At 45.7% G+C, this 25,012-nt stretch overlaps 4 protein-coding genes across 4 annotated transcripts in view; 2 read left to right on the top strand and 2 right to left on the bottom strand.

Moving 5' to 3' along the window:
* Positions 1–3,195: 3,195 nt before the first annotated feature.
* LOC114794976 (calcium-binding protein 5-like) lies at positions 3,196–5,696 on the top strand. Its single transcript, XM_028987909.1, has 6 exons — positions 3,196–4,476; positions 4,599–4,629; positions 4,710–4,853; positions 4,954–5,063; positions 5,148–5,295; positions 5,463–5,696. Exons 1-6 carry the CDS (start codon positions 4,237–4,239, stop codon positions 5,486–5,488), a joined length of 699 nt encoding a protein of 232 aa, XP_028843742.1. The 5' UTR covers positions 3,196–4,236; the 3' UTR covers positions 5,489–5,696.
* Positions 5,697–9,343: 3,647 nt separating this feature from the next.
* Positions 9,344–14,155, bottom strand: pitpnbl (phosphatidylinositol transfer protein, beta, like). The gene is made up of 11 exons (XM_028987908.1): positions 14,068–14,155; positions 13,685–13,715; positions 13,444–13,589; positions 12,713–12,804; positions 12,332–12,339; positions 12,170–12,244; positions 12,002–12,085; positions 11,512–11,589; positions 11,269–11,376; positions 9,766–9,888; positions 9,344–9,669 (listed from the first exon to the last, which is right to left on the bottom strand). The coding sequence occupies exons 1-11, from the start codon at positions 14,085–14,087 to the stop codon at positions 9,622–9,624; spliced, it is 813 nt and encodes a 270-aa protein (XP_028843741.1). The 5' UTR covers positions 14,088–14,155; the 3' UTR covers positions 9,344–9,621.
* A 3,574-nt stretch (positions 14,156–17,729) lies between these two features.
* Positions 17,730–20,875, bottom strand: LOC114793451 (heat shock 70 kDa protein). Its single transcript, XM_028985212.1, has 2 exons — positions 20,664–20,875; positions 17,730–20,237 (listed from the first exon to the last, which is right to left on the bottom strand). Exon 2 carries the CDS (start codon positions 20,227–20,229, stop codon positions 18,295–18,297), a length of 1,935 nt encoding a protein of 644 aa, XP_028841045.1. The 5' UTR covers positions 20,230–20,237; positions 20,664–20,875; the 3' UTR covers positions 17,730–18,294.
* Positions 20,876–22,887: 2,012 nt separating this feature from the next.
* The window catches only part of arhgap23a (Rho GTPase activating protein 23a), a 41,276-nt gene continuing 39,151 nt past the window's right edge, over positions 22,888–25,012 (top strand). The window contains exon 1 of the mRNA XM_028985515.1: positions 22,888–23,130. Within this exon, the coding sequence (XP_028841348.1) occupies positions 23,122–23,130 (9 nt within the window). The 5' untranslated portion in view covers positions 22,888–23,121. The remainder of the gene's footprint in view (positions 23,131–25,012) is intronic.

Genomic DNA, 25,012 nt, shown 5'->3' with positions numbered 1-25,012 from the left:
TATGTGCAGCACAAAATACTTCTGACCTAACAGAACATACCTGTGGTTTTCGGACAATAAAGTGTCATAATTAACATTCCAACAGGTAAAACACTGGCGGTAGGACAATCTGTCGGGTGTTTCTGAGCCATCACAACATACTACTTGTGGTTTATGGACAGTATAATTGTATAATTATTATATAAACAGGTTGCGCATCGCATTTGTACAGCTAGTAGGAACAGTCGCAATAAAAATATTCTGCGGTAGGAAATTCTGACACGGTCGGACAATTCGACAGAACACCTCAGCTCGTGGGGAAAGAGCCACTTTATGGTTCAAGTTGGCGCTCTTATACAAAGACAGGGAATGGAAAGTGGAGATAAAAGGTGCCTCGCTCTTAATGCACGATCGTGTGGGGTGTGACAGTTTAGTGGGGCAGTGGTGGCCTAGCGGTGAAGGAAGCGGCCCTGTAATCAGAAGGTTGCCGGTTCGATTCCCAATCCGCCAAGGTGCCACTGAGCAAAGTAACGTCCCCACACACTGCTCCCCGGGCGCCTGTCATGGCTGCCCACTGCTCAGGGTGATGGGTTAAATGCAGAGGACAAATTTCACTGTGTGCTGTGCTGCTGTGTATCACATGTGACAATCACTTCACTTTATTTTTAGTGACCTTATGAAAGCTCAGAGCAACATTACGGAGTCCATGTTGTACAAGGTAGAATTGGAATGTTTTTATGAAAATGCATATCTTATTCTGAACGCATGACTCTTTGATTAGTCAATATATCCCGTATTCATGTCTTTTGCATGTAGTTTCTTCTAATATTTGTAGATAATATTGAATGACATGAGCTCAAATTCTAATATGTTGCAGCTTCAAGACGTATTGAAGGCTATGAAATATACAGGCATGCAGAGCAGACTGGACATAATGTCTACAAATCGAAGTAAAGATGTATTAACACATGAAACCAAAAGAGGGTCGAGGCCCGCGGGTCCTGAAGAACACAGAACCATCCAGACGGGTCCAGGAAGGTGAGTCCTGGTGGTATCTGGGTTCTGATTGGATGTTAGGAGCAGAGTCAGACAGGCTGAGGGTGTAGAGCGGATGATGTTGAGCTTTTTGACAGCCACACATTTGTTAAGCTGCTTACATTCCGCGCTATCACAAAGCAGCTTAGAGGGTGGTAGTAGTCTAGAGAAAGTGAAGGGATTGTGATTCACTGCAGGTGAAATTAACCATCAGCCATGACAGGCGCCCAGGGAGCAGTGTGTGGGGACGGTACTTTTGCTCAGTGGCACCAGGGATTCGAACCGGCAACCTTCTGTTTACGGGGCTGCTTCCTTAGTTGTATAAGAATCAGAAGCGCACAAAGACCCAGGTTCAAACCCCACTTACTACCATCGTGTCCCTGAGCAAGACACTTAACCCTGAGTGTCTCCAGGGGGGGGGCCTGTCCCTCGTACCGCTCTGGATAAGGGCATCTGGTAAATGCTGTAAAAGTAAAATGTAATGATTCATTTGAATTGCATGTGAAGACGTTGATTGGGCAAAATACAAAACAGGACGCAAATAAAAAAAATTTTTGGCCCAATTTGACCGTTTTCCATTTTGAGTTTCATAAACTCATGGAATTTTCCCCATTGATGGACCTGAACCCTTGTGTTAAATAGTTTTGAAATAGAACTTGTGGTCCATTTAGATGTTTAGTTGCTTCACTTTAGATGCTGAATTTTTTGGCTCGGATTCTGCCGTATTTGTGTGTTGGTGCACAGCAGAACAGCTCCTTTGCGAGCATCCGTTACTTTATTTTCAGAAGAGTAGGAGGAGTTTGAGAACTTCTAAATCGTGCATCACCTGGCCTTTCCTGACCATCACTGTGAATAAATCATAACTCAGGAAAATAGTCAAGTTCTGGAACGTTGGCAGAAGGTGCAACATTTTGCCTGCAGCTGTATGCTTATGAGATAAGGCGCCGCTCTGCGACTGAAAGGCCGCTATTGGGACTGTAATTGGTCTCGGAGTATCAGATTACATAAAGACTTCCAAAACTTCAACAGCAATAACAGTAATTATTCTAATGTACAGCATACCATACACATACAGTTGAAATAAAAAGTTTACATACATTTTTTTATTACTTTCTTCAGTCAAAAGTTCACATATATTTGCTTATTATTTGGTAGAATTGCCTTTAAACTGAATGACTTGACGCAAACGCTTTGGGTATCCAAAAAAAGTCACAAATCTAAAACATCTTTCACACGTTATTTTGACCTTTTAGCAAATAGAAATTATTTTGGGAATCCGAACGGGAATATTATGATTGTTAGAATATTTGTATAATTCCTGTGCTTGTTGTTACCAGCAGTATTAGGATATTAGGAGTTTTCTTCTTCATCTTTAAGACAATAGTGCCACCTAGTGGGGTTTAAAAAGTTCATGATTATGTGCCTGGTTAGTATCAGTTTGTGTCCAGTGTAGAAGCTGCATATTGACATGAGAAGTTCATACCTTCTGAACGTCTTTTTGTCATTAATTTCTTGGCCAAACCCTCGGGTTCGAATCCCGATCTGCCAAAGTGCCACTGAGCAAAGCACCATCCCCACACACTGCTCCCCGAGCGCCTGTCATGGCTGCCCACTTCTGACCAAGGGTGATGGTTAAATACAGAGGACGCATTTCACTGTGTGCACCGTGTGTTGTGCTGCTGTGTATCACATGTGACAATCACTTCACTTTCTCTGAAGGCCGGTGCCTTCCTGGTTTGTAAGTTTAAAAGGAATTCAGTATAATTCTTGCTGGAATGCATACAATTAACCTCACCAGAAATACAGTCTGTACACAAATACAATATAAATACTAAGCATTATAATGGCATTATGAAACGTAAGTGAAAAAACATGGTATGAAACACAACAAATAGCAAGAATACGTGTTGTGGAGGTGCAATATGGAATTTGGAATATAAAAAGGAACAGCAATGAGGTTGTGCAGAGTGCCCCATGGTGTCTGCGTCCCTCTGTCCACACCAGGAAGTGAGGATGGACTCCACAGGGCACCTGCAGAAGCTGGTGAAGACTTCCAGCCCGTCACACAACGTCACGCAAGGCGACCTCAAGGGTACAGGGGGTATTAAAGAGTACTGCAAACAAAATGAATGGCATTCTCAAATGAAATATGGAATTATGCAATCCAGAAAAATAGGAGAAAGACCTGCAAATGTGACGTGTTGCTCTGCAGTAGAGCCAGTGACACAATAGCGGTCTCTTGTCTAAAACCTGTCTTTCGTATTTGTAAAGAATGGTGTTCATATTTACGGATTGTGGTGAATTTTTTTTCTAACTCCATATTAATTTTTTTCGAACTCCATATTAATCCATATTAACTTTAAACATTAACATTAAAAAATCCTCCAGAATGAGGAAGCAGGAGGGTGTGCGAGAGCCGTCAATCATGCCTACAGGCTCCTCCCACTTTTAAACTTTGATTATAAAAACAACATTACAAAACATCAAAATATGGCCAGCTTTCTGTTTAAGTTAAATCCGCATCTTTTGGACAAAAGCTGTTTTACTGGTGGGGGCCAAACAAAGGTCGTGACATTTCATGTGCCCCTGTCTGTGTGTAGACATTCGTAACACACACACACACACACACACACACACACAGACGTTATGTAAGTGGACTGACAGTAGGTTCCTCCTATAAAAAAGCAAGATTATGAAGTTATAACTGTACTGTCCTAATCCCATCACATCTGTCACTTCCATTCCAATCCCACGATGCTCTTTGTGTGGCCGTGATCCTCCGCCATTTTTCAATCTTCTTTATAAACCCAATTTTTTCTTGCCCGATGTTTTTGGTCTGACCCTCTTGGTACCTCCCTCTCATCTCGTCCCGCTGCACCTCAGGCGTCTCCTGCCCTCCCCAGACCTGTCACTCTAACATCTGATAATGCAGGACCCTGGAACCCGGGCCCACGGGCCATGTGACCTCTGGATTAGAGCTCTTACGCAAACAGATTTCAGACCTATGCAAATGTGTGTGTGTTACACTGACACAGAGTTTGCAATGTTAATGTCACACAGCGCGATGGCTTTATATAATACACACACACACACATCATCCCTCCGCAGTCTCTGCTGCGCTTTGTGACGTAACCGAATGCCATTATTCCATAATGAGTTTTGTCTGTTTAACACGCGGCAGAAACTCCGTCTCCGTCCCTCAACTTTTTTGGACTGTTCCGCATGGCCCCGCCCACGCCCACCTCCACACCCCTCCCTCTCCCTCCATCCCTCGCTCCCTCCTTCCACAGCCGCTGGCCGCAGTCCAACGGGAGCCGGCGGAAGGACGGACGCGAGCAGCGGGTGCCAGGTTGGTTCTCCAGACCTTCTTCCAGACGCGAGGAGCCTCCGCAGACCTCATCCAGGGAGCCAGTCGGCATGAATCTGGGACCAGCCTGCATCTTCCTGAGAGGGAGGAAAATCGTCAGTCCTCTTCTTTTTTACCTTTCTTGCTTGACTGTGTCTTGACTGCTCAGGCCAGGTGGTTTAATGTGACGGTTCCTTCATGGACGACGAATTAAAAAAACGTCTGAATTGCTTTGCAGGAGCGATCCCTCGCCGATGACGAAATAGAAGGTAAAACGCAGCACGTCGCGTTTAAAACAGACACTTCTGGTAAAACTTTCTTCTGACGGTGAAGGTCCTGTTTTGCACAGAGCTGCGCGAGGCGTTTCAGGAGTTCGATAAGGACAAGGACGGCCTGATCAACTGTAAAGACCTGGGGAACCTGATGAGGACCATGGGATACATGCCCACCGAAATGGAGCTGATCGCGCTGAGCCAGAACATCAACATGAACCGTGAGCTGAACCTCCAACGCGTCTCTGTCTCTCTGACATGGGTCTTACACAGGTTCTAAATGTCTCTCTCTCTCTCTCTCTCTCTCTCTCCTTGGGTCAGTCGGAGGTCATGTCGATTTTGAGGACTTCGTGGAGCTCATGGCCCCAAAGCTGCTGGCTGAAACTGCAGGAATGATTGGACTGAAGGAGCTGAGAGATGCCTTCAAAGAGGTCAGGGTCTGCCTGTGCACCCGTGTACTTCCTGTGCACGTCTACAGCGTGATAAAGTGACCGTACCTGTGTGCGTGCGCGCAGTTTGATATGGACGGCGACGGCTCCATCACCATCGAGGAGCTTCGTAACGCCATGGGGAAGCTGCTGGGCGAGCAGACCAACAGGAAGGAGATCGAGGACGTCGTCAAGGAGGCTGACAACAACGGCGATGGAACGGTCGACTTTGAGGGTGAGGAACGTGACGCACCGGTGTATCAACAGAATGACAATATCGTAAAAAAAAAAATGTTTAAATATAATTTAAAAATGTCTTTTTTGAAAAACCTTCATCCATCATTTGCTGGTTCATGACCTTCACTGCTCTCATGCTGAAGCGCCTGTCTGTCTGTCTGTCAGAATTTGTCCGGATGATGTCAAAATGAAGAGGAGCGCAGGAGCCCGCGGGGGGAAGAGGAAGGAGAGGAGGAGGAAGAGAGGAGGTCCGGAGTCGTACAGGGACTTTTGTCATTTTGATACATTTCTACAGTTTTTACACTTTCCAGACGAACACGACCAGCAGCAGAAAATCATCTTTTTACTTGTAAATACGCAGGACTGAATAAAGTTGAGATTAAAAAAAGTGAAATTGAACGTCCGGCTGCTCTTTTTGTAAACCGTGCGCTCAGGGACCTTATCAGATTTGACGTGGAGGAAATGAAACTCGTCTCTGACCAGGCCAAGCTTCCGAAAAAAAAGGTAATTCATAAATAAAATAAAATAATGCATATGCATAAACAACCGAAGACATAATCGGCCTCCCTGAGTGGATTAGTCCAATCTTCATAATCTTCATCATGCAGCGCAGAGACGAGCAGATGGTTGGGTTCAAAGAAGAGGAAAAAAAAGAAAAACTTTCAGAAAATCTCTCATTTTGGAATTAAATATAAGGGACGGATCAAATAAAGAAAAAAGAATTTTTGGCTTTTCTTCCTGTGGAAGCGGATTAGCGTTGGTGTGGGAGTGGGTTTCCTTTCTCCGTTTTCTATCCACAGAGTGAAGGTGTAAGATCGTCCTCAACACGTTCCTCACACTGTAAATTGACTAATGAACGTGCAGGTTAATGGAATATTTGATAAAATCTGATAATTCCGCGGTGAACATTCCATAAATGTTTCATGCCACCATGACACCAGTTTAATCTCCATTAATCCCACTGCAATCCCCAAATTCCGGAATCATCAGCGTCTCTCTGCCCGAGTTATCCTGCCGGCCGGTGAATTAGCAGGGGAACCAACGCGTGTCACCACACAGCCAAATTGGATGGATTGGGATTAGGACTGGGATTGAAGGAGGGTCATTTGGAACATGGTTTATGGTGAATTCTGTTACTCTAAATCTGATCTGAAGGATTTGGAGTGAAGGGGTCACACAGTTGTATCCCGTCTTGGTGTTTTCTAGCAGACAAATGGAAAAAAAGATGGTTTCTTGGCTCAGAACAGAGATGTTTGGTTGTAAAACCATGATCCAGCAGCGGAAATCGGATTAACGGCGGATAACATCATCAATTTCATACCCAAAGCAGACCTCTTCTGCCGTTGTTCTATACATGATCCCAAGCTTTTGTAAAATGGATGTTCAATCGTCCTGTTGTGCACAAGTCACCAATGTTAATGTGAAGTTGTTCAGACAACAACAGATTTGCAGATGAGAGGGCAGTGACCTGGCAACGTCTTAAAGTAAACAGAAACCTTCTAGATTTGAGGAATGCTTGGGACTTAGAGTGGACATTCTGCACTTTTTCGTGAAACCATCGTCATCATCATCATCATCATTACTGCGCCTGCATGCCGTCCTCTTCTAACTGTAACTGACAAACGGCGCAGAAGGACAGCGGACCAGATTTCCGCTTTTTCCAAACCCCAACAGCGTCTGCTTGTCATTGTCATTTGTTGTACACACTGTTAAAAAAAAGAAAAGAAATTAAACTACTTTTATCAACCGGATGTGAAGCATTTTGGAGTTCTTCACAACTACATGGGTGTGAACTTGAAAGATCTTTGCAGCCGGTTGCCTGTTTTCCCAACTTGTTTCTTTTTACATTGTATTATGTATTTAACACTATTTAAATGATTAGATCTCAACCTTGCTTAGTAATATTTCAGTTTTAAATTCTGTGTACAGCATTAAATGCATCGTCTTCTGAAGGGAAGAAAGAAAAAGACATTAAAGGAGTGGCTTTGCTGTTGTGTCTTGAGAACATTGGCCAGATTTTTGCCACATACGAATCTTGTGGCTCTAATCTGGGTCGTGACCCCCACCTTTTGGGCTCATCCTCCACAAGGTTAATTGACAATGGCCACCTGTCTGTCACATCATCCAGGTCAGAGGTCATTCGCCTGCTCCTGTCTAGATCTTCTTCACCCTTCAGCGTCTGAGTCTCCCAGCCACATGGGCGTTAATAATGAAGACCGCCTGAGGGCCAGGGTGGGACGAGCGAATGCGTTTCAGCATTTCGGTGACGTAAGGATGCCACCACGGCGGCACAATCTGTTGGATGATACGCCAGGAGATAATAGGGACTATAATGGACCTCCTGGTTTCCTCTTAAGCCCTTTTCTGCTCACTTTCCAAGAAGATCTTAATCTAATCCAACAATTTCCGGTCCCACGCATTTTTACACTGCATGTGTGTAAGTGTGTGTTTGTTGTGTGTTGTTTTGTGTTGTTCTATTGTTTGGGTGATTGAACCGCATTTGTGTGACCCTCCTCCTCCGTACTTTTATAGCTCCCATTATATGTTAAAGGTCACCACCCACTGGCCTGTTCTTCAGTGGTCAGTTCCTGCTGACCACACGTGCTGAGTGATGAGAAGGACAGAAGATGACCAACACGCACTGCACATCAGCAGCTAGACTGTGGTCATCAGACGCCCTTATCCCGAGCGCCTTACAGCCAGTAGTTACAGGGACAGTACCCCCTGGAGACACTCAGCCTTAAGTGTCTTGCTCAGGGACACGATGGTGGGATGTGGGGTTTGAACCTAGAACTTTGTGATCTTCTGGTTGAGTGTCTTGCCCACTACCACGTTATATGATTTTTCTACTACTTTGTGTACAGTAAGACGTCACCTTGTCCTCCTCCTCCTCATCTTGTGATCCTGAAAGCACGCCACGCTCATCGTCCCACGGATGGGGGATACGAACATCTGCCCAGCAACTTGGCCTCTTAATCTGTTTTGATCACATGTGACCTCTGCAACTGACCTTTATGGCAGCAGCAAAAAAAAAAAAAAAAAAAAAAAGACTTGCACCCTGGTGTCTCATTTAACATCTGATCTGAGGCGAGTGATTATTCATCATATCGCATCAGGCCTAAATGAAGGTTCAATTAACATGGTAATCAGAATAAATCCAGGCTGCAGATTATCCGCAGATGGAGGATTAGGTCCCGCGCTGTCGCAAGGTCAGTTTTACATCAATAAATATATAATAAAGCATCTGATCATCTCCAGCCCAAAACCTCCAGAGTCCTTCTGCTGCCACAAATAATTGAATAAATAATAATAATAATAATAATGGTCCCCCAGGTTGCTCTGCAACTCACACACAAATGAAAAGAAGGAGCCGAGCTGGTAGTAATTACAGTCAATCGTGTTTTAATTGGTTGGTTGGTTGTTACAGTATCGTAAACTGGACCAGTTGCCACCCAGAGGACGGGTCAGCAGGGAGGGGCCTTCTTTTCTCAGTTGGGTTAAAAATGATTGACATGTTAATCGATCAGAAAGGGCGTAACCGTAAAACTCGAAAGCTGTTCATGAGCAGTGAAATGACGTCTTCATTAAAAAAAAAAAAAACTCAAACAGGAACCTGTCGTCAGTATCAACATCATGGCAAATATGAAACAAAGAGACTCAAAAAAGCTAACATTTACAGCTCACGGGACATCTTCAACTTCATCATCATCGTCTCCTGGTTTATACTGTAGCACTGTGACGATGTGAAATGTGCAGTGTACATTTTACTCATCATCAATATTGGATGCAGGGATGAAAATTTTTTTTTGACGATGATGATGAAAATGGAAGAGTGATTCCTGCTTTATTATCTTTATTTTATTTGTTTAAAACATGAGGCGGTGAGGAGCAGCTGTATATAAAGATTTATAAAGTTCAGTAAATCTCTTAGTATTTTCTTTACGTTTCAGATATGTGTGTAGTGTTCCTATGATTTTTTTTAAAAATGAAAATAATAATAATAATAATAAAAAAAAAAATTCAATTAAAAAAAAAAAAAAAAAAAAAAGCTGATGGCTGCTAAAAGGACCCAAAAGACAGTAAAACGGTTCTAACACTGAAGTAGAGAATTTGGCAGCAAATGATGAGGTTTTCAGTCGATCGCAAAAAAAAAACAAAAAAAACACACACACACACTCTCTCTCTCCTCTCTCTCACACACACACACACACAAACAATTCTCATGCTACAGTGAACACTTCTAGAGAATGGATGAGTTTTCTGGTTGAAAGGGCTTGGTGAGGTGGCACGCTGTGATTGGCCGAGCCCTCGGCATCGTCCCTCTCTAGTCCTCTCCAGCCTGCATCCCTCGGACTGATCCCTCGTTCCGCATCTGAAACCAAATGGCACACACATCCCAAATAAACCGAGCTGAACGAGACCAGGCCAGGTGGGATTTGGACGTGGACCCGGCCCCGCCCGCGGTCACCTGGTCCAGTTCCCGCTGCGTTTCCTCCTCCATCCGGCGGATGTCGTCCATGGTGAGGTCGACCCAGCGGTCCAGCCAGCAGAAGAGCTGACGGTGGAAATTAGTGAAGAGTCTCTTCTCCTGCTGCTCCGGAAGACAGAGGGCGGGAGCTATTACAGGTCTAGACGCAGGGCTCTTACACATTTTTTACAAAAGAAGGGACTATAAAGCAAATTTGTGAAAATTAAGTCAAATTTACAAAAAAAAAATGTTAACCACATTTACGACAACCCTGAAAAGCGTAACTTAAATGGGAGGCAACAAATATGAATAAGTAAAACTGATCTTAAAAATGATCATTAACACTACATGACAAGTTTACCCAGCTACTTTGCTACATTGGGGACACGGAACGAAGAATGGCAGATGTGACCAAAGGTTACGGAAGGAACACAAAGACCCTTTATTAACATTTTGTTACTGTACCAGCACGCTTTGCACGTGCTGCGAGCGCTAGACTATGTGGGACAAAAGAAATGACTTAAAAAAACAAGCGGGTTGGATGCAAATAGTTGAATGTTGCGATGGGGGTTAAACACAGTTTAGTGCAGGTGGGCACAGTCTCCGTTGTACCACGTAAAGCTGGCAAAAATATTACAGCCTGGGCTAGTTTTAAATGTGCCCTTTCACGAAAATGTGACTGTGAGATAATTTCACATTAATACGCCTTCCTCGAGCCGGTCTACGGTGCTGCAGCAGCTAGAAGTGGCGACAGGTGTAAAGAGCGTTTTGGTCGTTCTGCTTCACTGTTCAGAGAGCAGCAGCTCGGATCTGGAATTTGTCCCCTTATGACATCATGAGGGGAAAGGCTACCTCCCATTTCTCATGCTTTTTCCACCTAGAGAATTTCCCACCCCTCCCCTAAAACATTATCTCCACCGACCGTCATGGCTTCCAAACATGTAAAGCATTGAATGATTGGATGTAAAAATTATCACAAATGTATTTTTCTTGTTCAGGTCATGCGAGAACCGGCGGGTTCATTTTATCGTTTCTGGAAAAATGGCGGCATGACTTCCTGTCTGCACAAAACATTGTGGTTGGTGGATGGTGTTGATGACGTCAGTTCCGCGAATGCCCGCTCCACCTCTATAGGCTGCTCTCCTCCTCGTCCCGCCTCTCTCCTCCTCTTTAGCATTTAAAGCTACAAACACCGAAATGGCGCGTCCTAGGAAATCTCATAGACCGATACAAAAGCAAAAAAAATTGCTTTAAATGTTTAGCTTTTTGCGTTTAAACTTTGTAGTTGTAAATGTAGAAGAATGTTTCTGGCACATTCTTACAGGAATTCATTATACATTGATGTACATTCCAAAAGTTTTCAAGACCTGGAAAATTCTCTTTACAAATTCCATGACTTTTCCAGGTTTTTAATGAGCGTAGGAACCCTGTAGAAGGGTGAGAATCGCCTTGGGAACATGGCTGGTAGGGACAGCGGGACGATGGGTGTGGCTGGGCACTGACCTTATGAATATAGCTCTCCACACGGCCCTGCAGCCCCCACCAGCGGAAATGGACCGTCACCAGCTTATACGCAGTCATGTAGGGACAGTTACTGTTGTGGAGCTCCTTCTGTAGACAAAAAAAGCGGCGAATTACCTTTTACAACTGAAGCTGGATTTGATTCAAGGAGCCGAGAGCCAGAATAAACATGAATTTCTAATAAAGCTCAAAACCTCCGTCTCTTATTGAAAACAGGCCACTCACCTTCCATCCTGGTCCTAAAGGTCCTCTGCCTGTCTTTTCCGAGTGAAAAAGAGCTGGGTCCTCGTCGGGTTTGTAGTCCTGAACGTCCGAGGGAGAAAATGAAAGGAAAATGAAGAAGCACCAAAGAGAACCTGTTCCAGGGGGTAGTAGCCTAGTGGGTAACCCACTCGCCTATGAACCAGAAGACCCAGGTTCAAACCCCACTTACTACCTGAGCAAGACCTAAATTGCTCCAGGGGGGACTGTCCCTGTAACTACTGGTTGTAAATTGCTCTGGATAAGGGCGTCTGGTAAATGCTGTAAATGTAAATGTTCCAGCACTTCTCAGATGTTCCTAACAAGTAGTATTTAGAGGGACAGTCCCCCCCTGGAGACACTCAGGGTTAAGTGTCTTGCTCAGGGACATGATGGTAGGAAGTGGGGACTTGTGCTCTTCTACAGGCGAGTGACTTACCCGCTAGGCCACTACCAGACCAGTTCATCTACTCACCATGTCGTCCACCTGAGATCGGTCAGCGATGTCGATGGGGACGACCTCCGTCTCCTCCCACTCCTCAGGAGGGAGTCCATGAGGCTGCAGACGGAACGAAGGGCCACGCAGCATAAAAAGAATGTCACCGAAACCACGAACAGAGTACGGTGCGAAACCAAGACTCACATTATCAGTTGTTCCCATGTCTGGTTTGTGCCAGGTCTCAATCTTGATGAAGAAATCCTCTTTCATGTATTCATTCTGCAAAAAAGAAAGAAAGAAAAGAAATAAACCAACATGCTTGATGCCTAAACTTGGAGAACATCCATAATGAGAGACTAGACCCACCGTAACAACTACGATCATCCGCCAGACAGGGAGAATATTCGGGGAAGGGGGGCAGACAGAGGAAAGGAGGTGAGACACATCACTTCAAAATAGTCACTTATGGGTTTACCTATGGATTAATCTATGCGTGAATCTTTATTTTGTTATTATTATGCTACTGTAAAGGAGGCCATGTGTTTTTAAGAACAATAATTTTAACTAAACCAATACTGCACCAGTGATCTTTTTTTTCTCAGTATTCCAAATGACTCTAGACTAACTAGTGAACCAGCCAAAAACGTTTTAAAATTCTAATATTTAAAATTAAGGATTTGGTACAAACTCTCACTCACTCGCTCTCACACACACACACACACACACACACACACTCTCGACACTAACTAGTGCGACAGTAGGGGTAGGCATTCCAGGCTTTCTCGTGGAAAACCAGGGCTCCTTCTGGCGCGAACATCTGGATGAAACTTGGCACCTTGCTGTAAGATAAGGTGACACTTTTTATTCAATTGAAACTGACAGATTAGAGAATATGCAGGTCATGTTAAAAATAACTGTACGTGTATTGATATAATATACAGTACAGGCCAAAAGTTTGGACACACCTTCTCATTCAACGGGTTTTCTTTATTTTCGTGACCATTTACGTTGGTAGATTCTCACTGAAGGCATCAAAACTATGAATGAACACATGTGGAGTTATGTACTTAACAAAAAGTGGAGACCTGGACTCCACAGTCATCGGACCTGAACCCAAACGAGATGGTTTGGGGTGAGCTGGACCAACAAGTGCTAAACACCTCTGGGAACTCCTTCAAGACTGTTGGAGAAGCATTTCAGGTGACGACCTCTTGAAGCTCATCGAGAGAATGCCAAGAGTGTGTAAAGCAGTAATCATATAAACATATAAAACATGTTTTCACTTATTTCACCTTTTTTTGTTAAGTCCATAACTCCACATGTGTTCATTCATAGTTTTGATGCCTTCAGTGAGAATCTACCAACGTAAATGGTCATGACACATCAAATGAGAAGGGGTGTCCAAACTTTTGGCTTGTATTGTGTGTGAGTGTATACAAGTACAGAGCAGGGCGAGATGGGCGTGGCACGGCACCCACCTGTGGATGTGGTAGATCTTGTGGGTGTACTGGCCTTTCTCGCCGTCCTTCTCGTACGGCTCATTTCGCAGGACCTCGATGCCCTCTCCGCCGCCCGTGTTGTTCTTGCTGGCCTCGGCCACGGAGTAGAGCTGGCCGACCTGGTACTGTGGTCGCGGGGTGGGACAGCAGATGATGTCAGGAAATCACCATGTACAACAGGCACGTCTGTATGAATGTTACATAAGCATGCGTCCCTCACCTCTTCTACTGAACATGGCAACACCACTTGGCTATAGAAAAAAAGCAAACAAACAGAAAGAAAATGGATTGAAACATATAGAGCCCATGTTGTTCATGATAGTAGTGGACACCCACCGGCCGGCACAGCACCGCCCGGCGGAAAGTGAACCGAGCTCGCCGGCCACCTCTCTGCGCGAAAAGAAGCAGAAAGACGCGCGAACGCACGACGACCGGGGGGGAAACCAGCGGCCGGCCGCCAATTAATCAATTAGAATAAAAGAGAGGGGCAACCAGCGCGGCTCGGCAGGCGCCGCCGGCATCAAAGCAACCCCGGGCCGCGCCCGAACGGCGCGTTTACCGTCGGGTGGCGCCCGACGCGGCCAGCGCGGCGGAAATACTCACTATTCCTTTACGAGTACCATCCCGAATCCGCGAAGAACCGCACCGTCAACAGCGGGTCCGCTCGCCGGAAATGAAGCGGGGGGGGCTTCCGCCGGCGTCACTGCGCATGCGCGCCGAAAGAGGCCATGTTGGGAGGGGCGTCTTCAGGGCGCGTCAACATTCACAAATAACCATCACACCGTTCACAAATAAGATTCGCAAATATAATTTATGACTTACAAACAAATGTAACGCTGTTTACAAATATATTTCTCGACTCAAGATTCACAAATATTATTTATTACTTACAAACAAACGTAACGCCGTTCACAAATACATTTCTCGACTCAAAAATTAGTTAACTCAACCCTATTGACTCACTTTCAAAAGTCAAATTGATGTTCTGCTGTCTTTTTTTTTTAAGTGAAGTGATGTGAAGTCACGTGTGATACACAGCAGCACAGCACATGGTGTACACAGTGAAATTCGTCCTCTGCTTTTAACCATCACCATGGCGGATCGGGATTCGAACCAGCAACCTTCTGATTATGGGACCTCATCCTTGACCGCTAGGCCACCACTGCCCCTGTCAGAGCCACCGACGAGAAATAAAGAAGACAAACACATACTGTATCGCAGCAACTGACTACACACACACACACCAGAAGACCACGAAGTTCCAGGTTCAAACCCCACTTACTACCATCGGGTCTCTGAGTGTCTCCGGGGGGACTGTCCCTGGACAAGGGCATCCGAAAAATGCCTTAAATATTAAATATCTAATAAATTTCGGTGTATATTATGTCAGTGGATTTCTAACTTTATTAAACTTGTGCTTCACGTGTCATTGTACGGAACAGCACACGTGTACTGCATTCTCTACCTATAGCAATAACTGTTTTTATTATACATTTTATCATCTGTCTTCTTTGCCAGACATAGACTTTGTGAGTCAGGGAATAAACCTGGTCAACTTCCTGCACGTTCCTGCATCCAACAACAACAACAACATTTATTTCTTATATAGCCCAAAATCACATACAGTATGTCTCAATGGGCTTTGACAGGCCCTACAGTTGACACCCCCCCACACTTGACCCTTCTGCACACAAGGAAAAACTCCACACAAAAAAAACTCTAGGAGAGAGAGAAAAAGAGAGGAAGAAACCTTGGGAAGGAGTGATACAGAGAGGGACCCCCTTCCAGGGTAGAGTGAGCCTGCAAATGGTGTCATCCTTAAAAGATACCTCTGGGGCTCATAGGTTTGAAAACAAATACATTAACCAAATTATGAAACAATATTACCAAAATCTTTACTTGTCTCAATGCCACTCGACAGAGCAACGAATTAATTTCTTTCTTAATAAAATTGGACTGCCATCTCTCACATTCTCAAATTCTTCATTGCATAAAGTCTTTTAGAGGAGGAAAGGCCCCTGGGCCCGATGATTCTTGAATTTAATGAAAAATAATGGGAAAAGAAATAGCAGTTTAACCAAGATGAATATTCTCCCTCGACTACTGTACCCTCTTCAGGAAAATCTCTGCTCAACTGGAAAGCGCCTTTTCTAGATTTATATGGAATGGAAAAAAGCCTTGACAAAAGATCAAGTCTTTGCAGATGACAGTGGAATTGGGTGTATTAGCTATGTCAAACATCAAATATTATAACTGGGCTTGCCACTCCGGATTCATTTGGTAATGGTTTAGATCTTATTATGATCTGTGTCCTACTGATCTGTGTCCTGCTCCCCATTATCTGTCTGGAGCTTGTTTGTCTGTCCCCATAAATATGCTGATTCCTTGAGGAAAAATCCAATACTCTAGAATTCTATATAAGTTTGGCGACAGATGTTCAGATTCTTTGGGTGAGATGAGTCTATATTTATGATGAATCCAATATATTTTAATCGGGATTTTGCTCCTGACGTATATGGTATATGAAGGGGATTCGTGTACTACGGGACTTATTCCAGGATGGCTCTCTAATGTCCTTCCAACAGTTATGTAAGAATGGACATCACGGGAGCCTGCTTTTGTCTTGCATAACAGATGTCTGCAGGGGGAGGTGTGACATTCCTGTGTCGATGATTGTGTGTGAAGATTCAGCACCTCTGTTTTACCTGCCTTTTGTCTGACGGCAACGTGTGAAGTGTCAGCCGTCAGGACCGCCCACCCTCTTTGTCTTCCCCAAATGGGAGGCACCGGGGGCGTGACATCAGAAACAACAGGTTCTGATTGGTCAGTGACAACTTCCTGTAGGCCAGGGGTATAAAGGTCTGCTCACATGTGGAAAAAGGGACTCTGAGCTTTCTTGCTCAGGGGGTTTTCCATTGGAAGCTGGAAGGCTTCTGAGTCTTTCTCTGCCCCTCTTTTTCTCTTCTCCCACTTTACTCTTTCTTCTCATCTTTATTTTCTCTGTAACCTTGGTACCTTTTTACATGTAAAATTCACATGTAACTACAATAATTATTTACCGGTGTTAATAAATTAGAAACTGTTCATTTTTAACCTCTATTGTGCCATGCCTCTTTCTGCCAGGTAACATCAAATTGGAGTGGTTGAATACAGTGCTTTGTGTGGAGAGAGAAAGAGTTTTTCTACACACTCTATTCTCTTCTCCCACACCACATGGTCTTTTTTACCGTTACGACAGATGTTTGATCTTCCAAATCACTTGGATATCTGCATATTCGGCACTATGTTATTTCATAGCAAAAGCAGGTACCAGATTCCATAGCACCTAGCAGACTGGAGAGTTTAATTCTCATTTCATTTCTAGATTTTATTCCTTTGGAAGGTCTGGGTAATATTTATATAGGAGGCTATGAAAAGTGTCAGATACACTTTCGTCTGTAACCAGCTTAGAGAGACTCAATATGCAATTTTACATATAATGGCAGTATTAATGGATAAGATTGATCCCTCTGTGCCAGCTTTCTGTGTTAAATGTCACACAGAGTTGGGGACATACTTTCACTGTTTCTGGGAGTGTAAGCTCATTTCAAGATTCTGGAATTTTGTTGCTTATGACATCAGCACCATTCTTAAGATAAAGGTGGATCCTGGTTTAAAAGCTACTTGTGGCAAGAAAGTGGATTCTTATTAGATGGATAAAAAAACACTCCCCCCTCTGTCACACATCGGTATAGAGAGATTTATCATGAGAGGCTGCCGGCTGTGCTGGGGGGGTTAATATAAATAACTTTCAGAATGTATGGTTTCCCCTTTATAGATCACTTGTCTCCAGATGTCAGAGACAGAGGTGGTTACATTTCTAAAAAAAAAAAAAACGAATAAAGAATGGTCTTGGTTCTGTTGGGTTCTAGTGACTGTTCGTGTGTATTTGTTCTAAATGACATGTCTTTATTATAGTTTTTGTTTATTCTTTTATTTATGTATTTGTTTTTATTGCTTAAGGTGTTTTTGGATTTTGAAGTGAAGTGCTTGTACATCTATCCTGCAAATACTGAATAAAAAAGTAAAAAACAAAAATTATACATTTTATTATAAAACATAATGGAGGTCTTTGAATAAAGTTTTTGTTGTATTGCTATACTTTTATATTTATATCTGAATACATGCACTGTAATCATAGTAAAGACACAGGACAGGATAATAAAAACCCTGACAAATACAAATGCTTTGTTTTATGAAGGAGAAAAAGACAAGAATACAAAGAGTTCAAATGCAATCAATATTTTATTGAAGTCCAAAGACCAGCAATGAACAATAACAATAGAAGCACAGTATGCTCAGTCAAAACCTCCAAAGACCTCCTGGTCTGCAACGTGCATTAAATAGCCAAGATGTAGAACCGGCGGAACAGTTGTGACCACCAGGGCTCATGGGTGTTAAGAGCCCTTTCTGTGGCATATCAGAATGTGAATATTTGAATAGTTGTTGTATTTGCACACATTTTTAACTTTTTACATTCACTTTACTCATTAGCACACCATCACCCTACCTGTTACACATATTTTTTGTTAAAAACATAAAAGTGTAATATCTGGTTATGGTTTCACTGCATGTCATACAGTGACTGCGTACGTGACGAATAAAATTTGAATATTGCATTAATAGTAGCTATATCGTTAGAATGATTTAATGAATATCGATGAACAACTCTGCAGTTCAACATTGTTGTGTTGTGATGCACTCTGGTGAAGGCTCTGAGGAACACCGGTCTTCTGACGTCACGTATTTATAGATTTTTTTTTTGTTTTGTAATAGTTTTAATTTGTACTTTTAGTCCACCTCCTCAATGGTTGGCCCCTGGGAGCCGGAGCCGGCCCCGGCGCTCGCGCGCTGCTGGTCCCCGCAGCTTCCTGTTGGCGCCCCGCCCTGGTACAGCTTGGCGATGACGGGGTTGCAGACCTTCTCCAGCTCCTTCAGCTGGTGCTCGTATTCCTCCTTGTCCGCCAGCTGGTTGTTCTCGATCCAGGCGATGGCCTGGGCGCACTTCTCCAGGACTTTGTTCTTGTCGTCCTCGCCGATTTTGCCCTTCATGTTGTCGTCCTCCACGCTGCTCTTCATGTTGAAGGCGTAGGACTCCAGCGCGTTCTTGGCGGAGACCCTCGCTCGCTGGAGGTCATCCTCAGCTTTGTACTTGTCGGCGTCCTGCACCATGCGCTCGATCTCCTCCTTGCTCAGGCGTCCTTTGTCATTCGTGATGGTTATTTTGTTCTCTTTGCCGGTGCTTTTGTCCACCGCGGACACGTTCAGGATGCCGTTGGCGTCGATGTCGAAGGTCACCTCGATCTGGGGCACGCCCCGAGGGACCGGGGGGATTCCGGTCAGCTCGAACTTGCCCAGAAGATTGTTGTCCTTGGTCATGGCTCGCTCGCCCTCGTAGACCTGAATCAAGACCCCCGGCTGGTTGTCCGAGTAGGTCGTGAAGGTCTGGGTCTGTTTGGTGGGGATGGTGGTGTTGCGCTTGATGAGGGCCGTCATCACCCCCCCGGCCGTCTCGATGCCCAGGGACAGCGGGGCCACGTCCAGCAGCAGCAGGTCCTGGACGTTCTCCGACTTGTCCCCCATGAGAATTGCAGCTTGTACCGCGGCGCCGTAGGCCACGGCCTCGTCGGGGTTGATGCTCTTGTTCAGTTCCCTGCCGTTGAAGAAGTCCTGCAGAAGTTTCTGGATTTTGGGGATCCGGGTGGATCCGCCCACAAGGACGACGTCGTGAACCTGGGACTTGTCCATCTTGGCGTCCCTCAGGGCTTTCTCCACTGGCTCCAGGGTGCCCCTGAAGAGGTCAGAGTTCATTTCTTCGAAGCGCGCACGGGTGATGGAGGTGTAGAAGTCGACGCCTTCAAACAGGGAGTCAATTTCGATGCTGGCCTGGGAGCTGGAGGACAGCGTCCTCTTCGCCCTCTCGCAGGCCGTGCGGAGCCTCCTCAGGGCCCTCTTGTTCTGGCTGACGTCTTTCTTGTACTTCCGCTTGAACTCCTCCACGAAATGGTTCACCATGCGATTGTCGAAGTCCTCGCCACCCAGGTGGGTGTCTCCTGCCGTGGCTTTGACCTCAAAGATGCCATCTTCGATGGTCAAGATGGAGACGTCGAAGGTGCCGCCTCCGAGGTCGAAAATGAGGACGTTCCGCTCTCCTGTCTTTCCTTTGTCCAGGCCGTACGCTATTGCGGCTGCCGTGGGCTCGTTGATGATCCTCAGGACGTTCAGGCCGGCAATCACCCCAGCGTCTTTCGTGGCCTGGCGCTGGGAGTCGTTGAAGTAGGCAGGAACCGTGATGACCGCGTTGGACACCTTCTGTCCCAAGTAGGCCTCTGCAATTTCCTTCATTTTCACGAGGACCATGGAGGAGATCTCCTCGGGGTTGAACGTTTTCTCCTCCCCTTTGTACTCCACTCGGACTTTGGGTTTCCCGCCGTCGTTGACGACGCTGAAGGGCCAGTGCTTCATGTCCGCCTGCACCACGGGCTCGTCGAACCTTCGGCCAATCAGGCGCTTGGCGTCGAACACCGTATTGTTGGGGTTCATGGCCACCTGGTTCTTCGCCGCGTCGCCGATCAGCCTCTCGGTGTCGGTGAAGGCCACGTAGCTCGGAGTGGTCCGGTTGCCCTGGTCGTTGGCGACGATCTCCACTTTTCCGTGCTGAAACACCCCCACACAAGAGTAGGTGGTGCCCAGGTCGATTCCGATTGAAATGCCTTTCGCTGACATTGTGCTGTCTGCGGGAAAGAGAACAAAGAGAAACAAAGACAAGCCCGTAGTGGTCAGTATTCCAGAATATTCCTTTATATTCAGATGTTAATGCATGTATTTTAAATGTCAAACAACGTGCATGTCTTTCTACGTCCTAGAATGAGCATGTTTAAAAGTTCCAGAAAGTTCCATGACAAAAAAACGTCACTGGCCTCTATAATAATAATAATAATAATAATAATAATAATAATAATAATAATAAAACAAGTCATTTCAGTCAGTTCACATTCACACAGACTAACTTACAGAAGTATTCCCCGATCAGAGTATTAAATAGAATCATTTCGCTGTCCAACAGTAGTGAAGAGAACTTCATAAAACTTAATTAAAAAAAAAAAAGTTTTTATATTTCTCCTCGAAATACAGATGTTTGAACTGAATTCTCTACTTACATTCGGTGTGTGTGTGTGAGCGCTCTGGTTCTTCGGAGGCAGGTTCGGTTCTGGTCCCCGCGTTATCCGTGGATCCTCGTCGCTGCTGCCCTCCCTTTTATACCGCGGCGCCGCGCTGCCAGACGCTTCTGGAACCTTCCGGCGGCTCGGCGGCCGCTTCCCGAACCTTCCAGAAGGTGGAAGAGAATTCTCTGCACATGTAGTTGAACAGGGACGGGACACGTTTCTTCCAGTGAAGGCCGATGCGTGTATCACTGCGAATATTATATTTTATATTTTTATTATGCTTATTTTTTTTTATATATTTTCCACTAATACGGTGGCGTTAGTATGAGGAGAAACGCGGTTTAAAAAGGCAATTCGGCCCTGGTCAGTAAATATGTAGACCGATCTCCGGCCGGTAAGCGGTGCGGGGGTATAGCTCAGTGGTAGAGCATTTGACTGCAGATCAAGAGGTCCCCGGTTCAAATCCGGGTGCCCCCTTCAAAAAATCTTTTGGTTTTTATTTTTACATGAGATATTTACATTATTTAATGACATACAGTAACGTCATTTTAACGCTCAACAATCACGCGTAATGCTGTATACATAACGTATCGCAAAATTAGCCTTTTACATAATCGACGTCGCTGTGGCTATTTTCTGTAATTCTTAAATAAAACATTTCGCCATAATTTATTGATACGAAGCAATCATTGATATAGGGTTAAAAACGGCATTATTGTGAATTCAGGAAACAGCCAGTAACGGCGCCGTATCTCTCGGGGCCGCCAGGTGTCGCTGTTTGACCGGCAAAATCACGAATTCCAGCGCGATGCGCTCATTAAGAATCAGAATCGTGTTTATTGGCCAAGTATGTGCGAGCACGTACAAGGAATTTGATTCCGGTAGATGGGGTCTCTCACTACAGTGTAAAAGAAAATAACAACAACAACAAAAAAGTAAATATATATAATATAAATATATGTATGCATATAAATATGAAAAACCTTCTTACTAACATTTACAGTATTTACCAGACACCCTTATCCAGAGCGCCTTACAATCAGCAGTGACAGGGACAGTCCCCCCCTGGAGGCTTAAGTGTCCTGCTCAGGGACACGATGGAAGGAAGCGGGGGTTTGAACCAGGGACTTCTTCTTCTCGGTCAGGCACGTGTTAGGCTACTACCACCCCAGAACATCACTCTCTGCAATCTCCAGGGTGTAAGGGCCTTTTCCTTAATCGACTGTGGATTCAATACGTTTGATATCAGGTCAATTTGACACACTGTAAGATCATTCAGGAATACAACATATCAGAGCGCTGCTGGGACGGAGAACTTCAAAATCTATGGCCGACGTTGTCACATCACGTGACGATGGCAGCTCGTGTCGGCTCAAGTCGGCCGAGACTGCTGGACAGAATTACTCTATAGGTCAAGGTTTCAGTCACGTGACCGGCCGCGAGGGCCGATCCCAAACAAATGAAATCCACAGCTCACCTGTCAGGCTGATGGTTAGTAGCCTAGTGGACAAGACACTCGCCAGAAGAGCACAAAGTCCCAGGTTCCAACCCCATCGTGTCCCTGAGCAAGACGCAGGCTGAACGCTGTAACTGTGTTGTTTACCTGTGGCACCTTTTTTTTTTTTTTTACCTCAACCAGACAGTGAGAGGCGATGAGCCGGATTCTCCGTATCACAGTTCCTGTTATGGTGGTGAGGGAGATTCCCGTGGAACTTCAGCGGATGACTGTTCTCCCCATGAGGCCGTACGTACCCGCCACACTGAGGCTTATGGAGTGTGTGTGTGTGTGCACTTTTCTGGCCTGTATATGGTTTTTGTTATTTTCCGGCCTGTATAGAATTTACTGTCTGTGAAAATGTAGACATTAATAGCATTCCACACGGAGGCCTCTAACACACACACACACACACTCACACTCTCCCGCAACCACATCGCAGCACCTGGACTACATGTCCCAACATGCTGTGTGCTCAGCCTGTCGGATAATGGCTCTCGGCCCTGAGGCCGGGGGCGGGGCCGGGCCGCACCGCTCCGGTTGTCCATGGCGACGGCGAGGCATGAGCTGGACAGCTGTCAAGGCGTCCCGCCGACCCCTGGCGGGAGTCACGTGACGCGGCGCCGACCAACCCCCCATCCCCTTCCCCTCTCGGCCTCCCATTCATTCGCCGCCCTCCGGCGGGGAGAGGAGAGGAGAGGGGGAGGGGAGTCTGGTGAAAGGGAGAGGGAGAAAAAAGGCGGCGAGAAGGTGGGGAATTCTTCTCCTCTCCCTCCCCGTGGTTGTTTCCCCATTCCCGCTCCGGGACGGGAGGGAGCGATGGCCCGAGCGTTCCGGGCTCGCCGTTGGGAATAACGCTGTGCGGAGTGCCTCAGGGTTCCAGCTTTGGGAATCTGGAACGGCAGGAATTGTCTGCCATGTTTGGGAGCAGGGGCGGGCTGGAGGCTCTCTGAAGACATGGAGCAGGTGAGAGGACACACACACACACACACACACACACACACAGCGTTTGTTCAGGCTTCCTCCAGCTTCCAGGGACCCTTCGACAAAAGCAAACAGCACAGCAGGCCGCCGCCGCCGCGCCTCGGAGGGGTGTGTGTGTGTGTGTGTGTGTCGGTGCGTGTGTGTGATTGCAGGTGTATGCGGTCGGCTCGTGTCAGTTGCCGAGTAACAGATGCGCCATGGATGGAGGGAGGCGTGCCTTAGCGGAGCGGCGTTTCCGCCGTCTTCCTGTGTGTGTGTGTGTGTTGTGGTGGCGTGCGTAGAAGTGGCTTTTGTTGTTGTTGCCGCATGTGTGTGTGTGTGTGTGTGTCTGATACACACCGCACACCCACTGCCGCCCGGCCCCTCCGCTCATCGATTATTCACGCGGCCGTTTCGCGGCGAGCGTCCTGATAGGGTGACAGGAGTTCACTGCATTAGGGGTGATGTCACCGCCAATGGGGCAAATCACTGAGAGTCTATCTATCTATCTATCTATCTATCTATCTATCTATCTATCTATCTATCTATCTATCTATCTATCTATCTATCTATCTATCTATCTATCTATCTATCTATCTATCTATCTATCTATCTATCTATCAATCAAACACTGCATGCGAATGACTCTATTTAGGCCGTAAAAACCTCTGCTTTTCTGTTTTCTCTTCTTGATCTGCTGAATATGGATCATGGGTGATTATTAATAAGGAATTGAACACGTTATATTTGGTTCTTTTACTCTTTGGTGTCTGAACGTCTGCACAAACCTGATCGTGGGGTTCAGGAGTTAAAGGGGTGAAGCGAGCGCCGTCCTCGCCCGTTCGGCTCGAGTCGTGACCTGGCGGCACGCGTCTCGTGTGCCCAGGGGGCGGAGCCATCATCTGTTAGTCCACTGTGAGATGTGAGATTATACAATGTGTGTGCACGTGTGTGTGTTCTCCTGCATGACGTCATGCCTCATTGTTTATAAGAAAACACACACTTTTGGACGTGTGTGTAGGTGCAATGTAAACATCGGTGCTGGAAACATTGGAAGTGCCGGACACCTAAACTGAAAATGTTCTTGAAGAACAAGGCTTTACACACACACACACACACACACACACATAAGGAGGAGGGCATTGGCTGAGCACCCAGTTGGACCGGAAGGGGCTGGTTATATAATGTGTCTGTTATAGCAGGTGTGTGTGTGTGTTTCTGCGTCTCTGGGTCCACAGCAAGCCCCTCCCACCCATCCCACAGGCACCATGGGAGTGGAAATGGCCGCTCTCGGGGTCTGTAGGGATTATTTTTTCTTTGTGTGTGTTTGCATGTACAGGTTGGGGGTGGGCTTAAATGGAGGTAAAAGGTCATGCGATTTGTCCAAACTTGGGAGCAGAGACAAAGTCTGTAAATATCAGATCGGGTAATGCGTGTGTGTGTGTGTGTGTTTGCGTTGCCATCTTTAGACACAGAGGCCGTGTCTGTGTCCAGTCCTTTGATGTCGGTCTACAATAAGCAGATTGTCCAGGGAAAGTAGAGCAGCCAAGATGCAAAAGCTCATTCGGCCTCGTTCACCAATCCCACAATGCACCTGGACTGCATTTAATGGGGTTGGTAGTAGCCGAGCGGGTAAGACACTTGCGTATGAACCAGATGACCACAAAGTTCCAGGTTCAAGACCCACTTACTAGACACTTAAGACTGAGTGTCTCCAGGGGGACTGTCCCTGTAACTACTGAGTGATAAATACTTTAATGGTGCCACCGTCATATGACGTGTTTAATGTGTGTGTGTCTGTGTGTGAAAGTGTGTGAGTGCCGGACAGGGTGTATTAGAGGACATTATACTGTGTGTGTGTGTGTGTGTGTATATATGTGTATAT

Source organism: Denticeps clupeoides, chromosome 7 (assembly GCF_900700375.1).
Source record: "Denticeps clupeoides chromosome 7, fDenClu1.1, whole genome shotgun sequence".
Lineage (NCBI taxonomy): Eukaryota > Metazoa > Chordata > Actinopteri > Clupeiformes > Denticipitidae > Denticeps > Denticeps clupeoides.
The sequence above is the reverse complement of the archived record's forward strand: the minus strand, read 5'-3'. Positions and strand labels throughout refer to the sequence as shown.

Coding starts and splice junctions, on each gene's coding strand:
- LOC114794976 (XM_028987909.1), top strand. CDS start 4,237: ATGGCCCCGCCCACGCCCACCTCCACACCCCTCCCTCTCCCTCCATCC. Junction 4,630..4,709: donor CGCCGATGACGAAATAGAAG/GTAAAACGCAGC, acceptor TGTTTTGCACAG/AGCTGCGCGAGGCGTTTCAG. Junction 5,064..5,147: donor TGAGAGATGCCTTCAAAGAG/GTCAGGGTCTGC, acceptor GCGTGCGCGCAG/TTTGATATGGACGGCGACGG.
- LOC114793451 (XM_028985212.1), bottom strand. CDS start 20,229: ATGTCAGCGAAAGGCATTTCAATCGGAATCGACCTGGGCACCACCTAC.
- pitpnbl (XM_028987908.1), bottom strand. CDS start 14,087: ATGGTACTCGTAAAGGAATA. Junction 13,590..13,684: donor TGCCATGTTCAGTAGAAGAG/GTGAGGGACGCA, acceptor CCGCGACCACAG/TACCAGGTCGGCCAGCTCTA. Junction 9,670..9,765: donor CGCAGCGGGAACTGGACCAG/GTGACCGCGGGC, acceptor ATTTGGTTTCAG/ATGCGGAACGAGGGATCAGT.